Consider the following 7500-nt stretch of genomic DNA (forward strand, 5'->3'; position numbering starts at 1 on the left):
GTGTGTAATAAAGTTAGGGAAAATGCTGGTCACAAAGCATTGTAGTTTGTATCCACCTTTCTAGTGACCACAGTTGTTCACTAGATTTTACAGTGCATTGTGGAATATTTCTTGTGCAAGTAAAATTCTATTTTTTAATACGGACACTAGAACGTTTTTTGTTAAACTTTTTGTAAGAACAAGATGGCTGACGGGCAATCTAGTTTACTATTTTCCATTTCAGACACAGCCTCAGTTTGACACCTGGAAGCATTCATTCTCACATTCCTACAATTCAACAGCCCTACCCACAAGACCTTGCAGACAGGAGCCATTTCACATCTACAGAACTGGACCTGGACACAGTGATGCGTTTCTCTGCCCTGCTGTAAAATCCAGCTGTGACCAGCTACCAGCCATTTGAGAACCTAGCTAGAGCAGTTTTTTCCCAGCAGGGCGCACTCTGAGGAAAGTGGGGTGCGTATGAAGGGGAATAACATACGCCCGGTTATCACTTTGTTCAGGATCCTCCTCAGCTCAAAAGCGGAGATTTCACAGTCCTGCGGAGGAAAAGAGTACAAGTTTAACAGGAAATGTTTTATATAAATGGCTGTTTTTTTACGTAATCTGAAAGAAGTAAATAAAAATGAGAGACTTTGTGTTCAGAGAAGTTAGTAGGTTGGAACTATAACCGCTGAACACACATGTATCCTCTTCTGCCTTCCGCTGGTCGAGTGCAGTGATCCGCACACCTTCTTGAAGGCAGTTTTAAAAGGTAGAACTTCTCCGAAAATAACGTCTCTCATTTAAAAAAGAAAAATGTTCCCTCATGTATTTCAAAAACATGATACCTTGTGTAAGTAAGTCAGCTTCAGAGTTGCTGTGAAGTCTATTTATTCACTTAGGAGGAGGTGGGCTACTCACTCAGGTAGGCTTCAAGTCTTGCTAAGTCTATGCTAAGCTAACACGTTATGTCATGGAAACCGAGCCAGTGAATACACAAAAATTACAAATGAAATCGAACATCTCGATTGTCTGAAATATTTCCAAAAATGTTGGTGTTTTTCTTTAAATATACTTACTTACATTTATTTCAAAGTCTGTTATAAGGCTATCAAGGACACAATACTGATTTTTGTGAGATTTTTAGAGCCTCAATAAAGCTTTCTGCTTAGGCTGGAAAAAGTGGCTTGTTCAGGTAAAGCTAAAAGTATGCAACTTATATGCTTCTTTTAGAAGAAATATGAAAATAAATATTTTAGTGAATTATTGTTATCCCCGGATCATTTATCTCATACTTACTTGTCCGGCCAGTTGTTCAAAGAGACTCCGAAATCTTTGATCAACATCGTCTTCATCAATTTCCTCCTAAAGCCGTAGAGAAGTAACTCGGGGTCAAAAGTGGTTTGATTGGGCTTCTAAATTAAATATTATTTTGTGTACTGGAAATCGCATCATGGGCACAAGTTGTAGGTGCAATTGTTCAAAAATCCTGCAATACTATGGTAATAACAATATGCGTTAATTGTGCGGTAAAAAATAACCCGGAATGAAATGGGCAGTGTTTACCTCTTTAGCATTGTACTCAACAGGGTCGTCGAGTTCTCTAAAATGAGAAAAAAAACACATCACACAAAACATAAACAAACTGTCCATTTCTGTTTTGATTATAATTTTAAATATAAGTAGCTAGCTTTGGGAACTGTACTTGTAGGACTTGTTCAGATCCAAGCCTTGGACCAAGGTGGTGAACTGTGTCCTCGAGCAAATATTTAATCAATCAATCATGTGGCAGCAACTAAATGCAGTGTTCCCCAAAAATGTAAGTAGTAGGCCAAAGAGAAAAAGTAGCTGGCTAGGGCGGGTTAGATGATGTAGCTAAAATGTTATTTTCATGCACGCCACCTTCTATGGCTTAGAGTGGCTCCACTTTCAGAATATCACTAACGTTATGACTGATGTTCAGCCCCGAAAGTCTCACACGTTATCGACAGATTTCTGAGTGCACAAAATCGGATCTGAAGAATTAATGAATTTATCTAGGATATCTATATCTTGCACTTAACGTTAGGTTAGGTCATTACCCGAAGTTCAAACTGTTCAAGAGTGTGTCAGAGCAGCGAATTGTAAAGTTAGCTAGCCGGACATTAGGTCTACTAACGAACCTGTGTAGCCTTTAATATGGTTTACTTTATTCTTCTAACGTTACAACTATTTTACTGTTGAGGGTAGCTTGCTAACCGGGGAAACGCTGATAGCACTTAATGTGTGAAATAGCCTACAGAAAATACAATAAACTCACGGCTGATTGTGATTATTGACTACGTTACATCGCGTTCGCAGAGAGAATGACGAGCTGTCAGCGCAGAGAGCCAATAGGCGCTTTCCTCTCTCCCAAGAGTGCACATAAATTAACGTTACATCGATGCATGAGGCTAGCGCGCGTGACAAAGCAGTTGGCAGCGGACAATATTATTGGGCTGCTGATTTTATCATGACAGTTACCACTATACACATTTAAAGATATAATCATGTTTTATACAGTAGCCGGCCACCTATACGTGAGTAGTCAGCCATATAGCCGGCAGCCGGCGCTTTGGGAACACTCTGCAAATGCATGAATTTGAACGCACTGGAAGTCGGCCTGCTTCTCGGAGAAGACGCGCACGACGAAGTCTCCGTTCTCGTGGGGCTGGAAGGTGGAGGGCAGGATGAGGTACTCCCCCGGGGGCAGGCAGAAGCGGCTGCACACCTCCCGCAGGTTGATGAAGGTCTCGGACCGCGCCGCCGACGCGTTTCGCAGGAAGAAGGACCGGTTCAGGTGGACGTTCCTCTGCCCGGAGGCCTGCGACAGGCAAAGCAAAAACCAACACACCAGTACTTTTAACTCTAACAGAGTGCACATGCCCTGTGCAGGACTCCTGTTAACACCGATAGAATACGTAATCGTTTTGATTCATATTAACACTTTTAGAGTTGATTTAACACCTTTGCTGAGAAACACACACACACACACACACACAGTTTTGTATCGTATGTATACATCTATAGGTTCTTATTTGAAAACATTATTTGCCGCAACATGTAGTAAGACTTGTAGTAAAATTAATTTGAGATATAATTCCAGGATGCATTTTTGTTTCTTTGTTCCGTCATAGTTAACTGGCTCCGGTCTCTGAAAGGTGTGGATAATAATGGGAAAGCTGATACAGGAATACAGGAATGCATAATTCAACAGGTGGAAAACCCTCCCATCTCCCGCCTGCTGCTTCTGACACACACCTCTTCAGGAACCTGTGGAAACAGAGAAGCAGAAACATGACTGATTACATTCAGACCCCGAGCTTCCCACACGCTGTACATACAACACGCTAACGCCACACACTGTATATACAACACGCTAACGCCACACGCTGTACATACAACACGCTAACGCCACACACTGTATATACAACACGCTAACGCCACATGCTGTATACACAACACGCTAATGCCACACACAGTACATACATAATGCTAACGCCACACACTGTATATACAACACGCTAACGCCACACACTGTACATACAACACACTAACGCCACACACTGTACATACAACACGCTAACACCACACACTGTACATAAAGCACGCTAACGCAAGGCAACTGCAGATTCCTTTAACACATAACACTGTCTGCTTTTACCCAGGGCTATTGGGACTGTGATTTACAGGAGGGAAAACTGGGACACCTGGGTTATGTGAAGACCTGTTTTCGAGCGACACACCTTGCTTATGGGAACCTGTCCCATGGGGATACATGGATTAGTGGCATAGCTAGTTTATAAGGCCTCCTGGTTTAGAAGCTGGTTTAAGGGGACACGTCTGGGTTTAAAGGCACACTTTTTGTTTTAATAGAACAATTTGAATTGGTTTAAAGGGACACACCAGGGCCCTGTTTCACAAAGCAGGATTACTGAGTTAGCTGGATAACAACACTGAGTAAAACCCTCAAAGCAGAATGACTGGGTTAGCTGGATAAGTTCACTGAGTAAAACCTGGAACCCTGCCAAATAAGTAATCCAGTATTCCTGCTTTGTGAAATATCCCTTTAAACCAGGGGGATATTTTATTTCTATAAAAAGCGTTATACAAATAAACCTGAATTGAATTGAACCTAGTTTAACGGGACACCTGTGGTTTAAAGGGGGTTCAGAGCGGTTCAGAGCGGTTCTGAGCAGGTTTTGGGACAGGTGTCCCTCTCACCTCGTAGATGGCGAAGCCGACGGTGTTCATGTCCTGCCCGTCCTTCCGCAGCCGGCGCCGGTTCTTCTGGATCAGGCCCACCAGGAAGCTGCAGCCCGCCTCGTCATCGTCCGGGTCGTCGTCCTCCTCGTCCAGCTTGATCACAAACTGCGGATTCGTCCAGAACGTGTCTGACGGGGAGAGACGGGCACAGTAAGAACACCAGAACCATCCATTCAGCCCGCATAGGCTTACAGCGTACCGGCAGACTGGAGAGCCAGGCCTGGGCCTGAACACCCTGAACACCCTGAACCCCCTGAACACCCTGAACACCCTGAGAGCCTCATCCTCTACTGCCTGGCCTGGAGCTGTTCCTCACTGACTCCTCACTGTGCAGAATCTACCTGTGCTGTTCCACACTGACTCCTCACTGTGCAGAATCTACCTGTGCTGTTCCACACTGACTCCTCACTGTGCAGAATCTACCTGTGCTGTTCCACACTGACTCCTCTGTGCAGAATCTACCTGTGCTGTTCCTCACTGACTCCTCACTGTGCAGAATCTACCTGTGCTGTTCCTCACTGACTCCTCACTGTGCAGAATCTACCTGTGCTGTTCCTCACTGACTCCTCACTGTGCAGAATCTACCTGAACTAATCTCCACCTGTGTCCTTATTGCACCACTGACCTGAAAATATTTACCATTTATTTCACTCATCCCTTTGAGGACAGGACTCACAGTCCACACAAAGGCCAGTCAGGGACTGAAATGATAATTCAGTGCAGTTTTCTTTATCTGCCGCTGCCTGCCACATGCACATAGTTTAGTATAGAGGAGAGGGCATAGTTAGTCAGTAGCTAATGCTTGCATCTGTTCAGCCGTTAAAGATAATGATCTGAATAAACGTTTGCAGTCCTGGTTTATCTGTGCCCACTCCTTACAAGTATCTGACCTGTTTCCTAAAGTGTGGTGGCATGGCGTGTGGGGGGGGTCGTACCGGGATAGTTGCGGCAGCCCCCGGCAGTGGAGCCACGCCTCCAGGTGCCCTCGAACTTGGAGAGCGCCCACTTATTCACGTCATCGTCAGTCAGCGCGTCGGGCGACAGGTTGCAGATCTCCAGCCGCGAGTACTGCCGCAGGAAGTCTGAGAACGACATCCTGAGGGCCACACAGGAAGCAGAGCTCAGGGGACACAGTCACACAGGAAGCAGAGCTCAGGGGACACAGTCACACAGGAAGCAGAGCTCAGGGGACACAGTCACACAGGAAGCAGAGCTCAGGGGACACAGCCACAGCTGCTCCACCAAAAAACACTCACACAAGGACACTCGACCAAAAAGCTACAGTGAGAAGTGATCTGGTGCCTCAATATCTGGGGAAGAATTACGTGTCCATTTCACTGTTCATTTGATATCAGGGTATTGAGGGGTGGTGCATTGGGGAGTAGGGCATTGGGGGGTAGGGTATTGGGGGGTAGGGTATAGGGGGTGGGTATTGGGGGGTAGGGTATAGGGGGTGGGTATTGGGGCATGGGGTATAGGGGGTGGGTATTGGGACGTGGGGTATAGGGGGTGGGTATGGGGGGTAGGGTATTGGGGCGTGGGGTATAGGGGGTGGGTATTGGGACGTGGGGTATAGGGGGTGGGTATGGGGGGTAGGGTATTGGGGCGTGGGGTATAGGGGGTGGGTATTGGGACGTGGGGTATAGGGGGTGGGTATTGGGACGTGGGGTATAGGGGGTGGGTATTGGGGCGTGCGGTATAGGGGGTGGGTATTGGGGCGTGCGGTATAGGGGGTAGGTATTGGGGCGTGCGGTATTGGGGCGTGCGGTATAGGGGGTGGGTATTGGGGGGTGGGTATTGGGGCGTGAGGTATAGGGGGTGGGTATTGGGGGGTAGGGTATAGGGGGTGGGTATTGGGGGGTAGGGTATTGGGGGTGCGGTATAGGGGGTGGGTATTGGGGGGTAGGGTATAGGGGGTGGGTATTGGGGGGTGCGGTATTGGGGGTGGGTATTGGGGCGTGCGGTATAGGGGGTGGGTATTGGGGGGTAGGGTATTGGGGCGTGCGGTATAGGGGGTGGGTATTGGGGCGTGCGGTATAGGGGGTGGGTATAGGGGGTGGGTATTGGGGGGCGTGCGGTATAGGGGGTGGGTATTGGGGGGCGTGCGGTATAGGGGGTGGGTATTGGGGGTGGGTATTGGGGCGTGCGGTATAGGGGGTGGGGTATTGGTACCAGAACTCTCCGTCCTCCGATCGGTGGCTGAGCCTCTCTCGGTCATCATCGCTGACCTGACGCCACTGCATGGAACTTTCCGGAAAAAAGCAAGAATCATCAGTTAGTTCATCCCTCCACCCAAGAACTTAAATATACAATAAATATACACCAAAAATGTACACAATCGATTCACAAGCCCAGAGGTCAACTTATCAAAACAATGTACAGTTGATTAGACTAAGGGGGCCAATCCCCGTGGAGCAATGTGGGTTTAAGGGCCTTGCTCAAGGGCCCAACAGCTGGACAGATCTTATTGTGGCTACACTGGGGCTTGAACCACCAACCTTCCAGGCCCCAGTCAAGCACCGTAGCCACGAGGCTCCAGGCACCTGAGCCACAGGTAACATGAAGAGCACAGGCAGGACTGCAGGGTCACGCTCTGTGCTGAACAGGTGGCACACCAGTGCACAATCACCACACCTCGTCACCACGGCAACGCCTCACCCCCTCAGCGGGTCTGAAAGGAGCGCGGCTGGGGACTTCCCCCGTTGCCATGACGCTGAATTCAGTTGTTTTTAAAGGCCAGAGGCAGCGTGGGCGTGGGCTGGGTGTCTGAGCCCGAACACAAGCGCACAAACACTCCCCACAGTTACACACAGCAGGACACTGCAAATTCAAAATGGCCTTTCTACGAAGCAACCATACAATCAGTGACCACTTTATTAGGTAGTCCCATACACCAGCTTGTTAATGCAAATATTTAATTAGCCAATCATATTTGGGGGTAGAAGAGGCATATTTGGGGTGTGTGGGGCATATTTGGGGTTGCATGGGGCAGATTTGGGGGAGCATGGGGCAGATTTGGGGGTAAAGAGGCAGATTTTAGGAGCATGGGGCAGATTTGGGGGAGCATGGGGCAGATTTGGGGGTAAAGAGGCAGATTTTAGGGGCATGGGGCAGATTTTAGGAGCATGGGGCAGATTTGGGGGTATGTGGGGCAGAGTCGGGGGCAGATTTTGGGACGTACTCATCGCTCCAGGGCCCGGTCCACTCCACCTGCCCCCAGGGGTTCCTGATGCG

At 48.0% G+C, this 7500-nt stretch overlaps 1 protein-coding gene across 1 annotated transcript in view; it reads right to left on the reverse strand.

Annotated features, from left to right (window-relative positions):
- LOC133116027 (calpain-2 catalytic subunit-like) overlaps positions 1–7500 on the reverse strand; it is a 20398-nt gene that overhangs the window by 3958 nt on the left and 8940 nt on the right. The window contains exons 7-15 of the mRNA XM_061225410.1: positions 7448–7500; positions 6439–6513; positions 5202–5362; positions 4225–4394; positions 3262–3273; positions 2613–2824; positions 1549–1585; positions 1282–1347; positions 482–539 (exon numbers count right to left, since the gene is read on the reverse strand). The exon at positions 7448–7500 is cut by the window's right edge and continues 33 nt beyond it. Coding sequence (XP_061081394.1) covers positions 482–539; positions 1282–1347; positions 1549–1585; positions 2613–2824; positions 3262–3273; positions 4225–4394; positions 5202–5362; positions 6439–6513; positions 7448–7500 — 844 coding nt within the window. The remainder of the gene's footprint in view (positions 1–481; positions 540–1281; positions 1348–1548; positions 1586–2612; positions 2825–3261; positions 3274–4224; positions 4395–5201; positions 5363–6438; positions 6514–7447) is intronic.

The sequence above is a fragment of the Conger conger genome, chromosome 2 (assembly GCF_963514075.1).
Source record: "Conger conger chromosome 2, fConCon1.1, whole genome shotgun sequence".
NCBI classification, from domain to species: domain Eukaryota; kingdom Metazoa; phylum Chordata; class Actinopteri; order Anguilliformes; family Congridae; genus Conger; species Conger conger.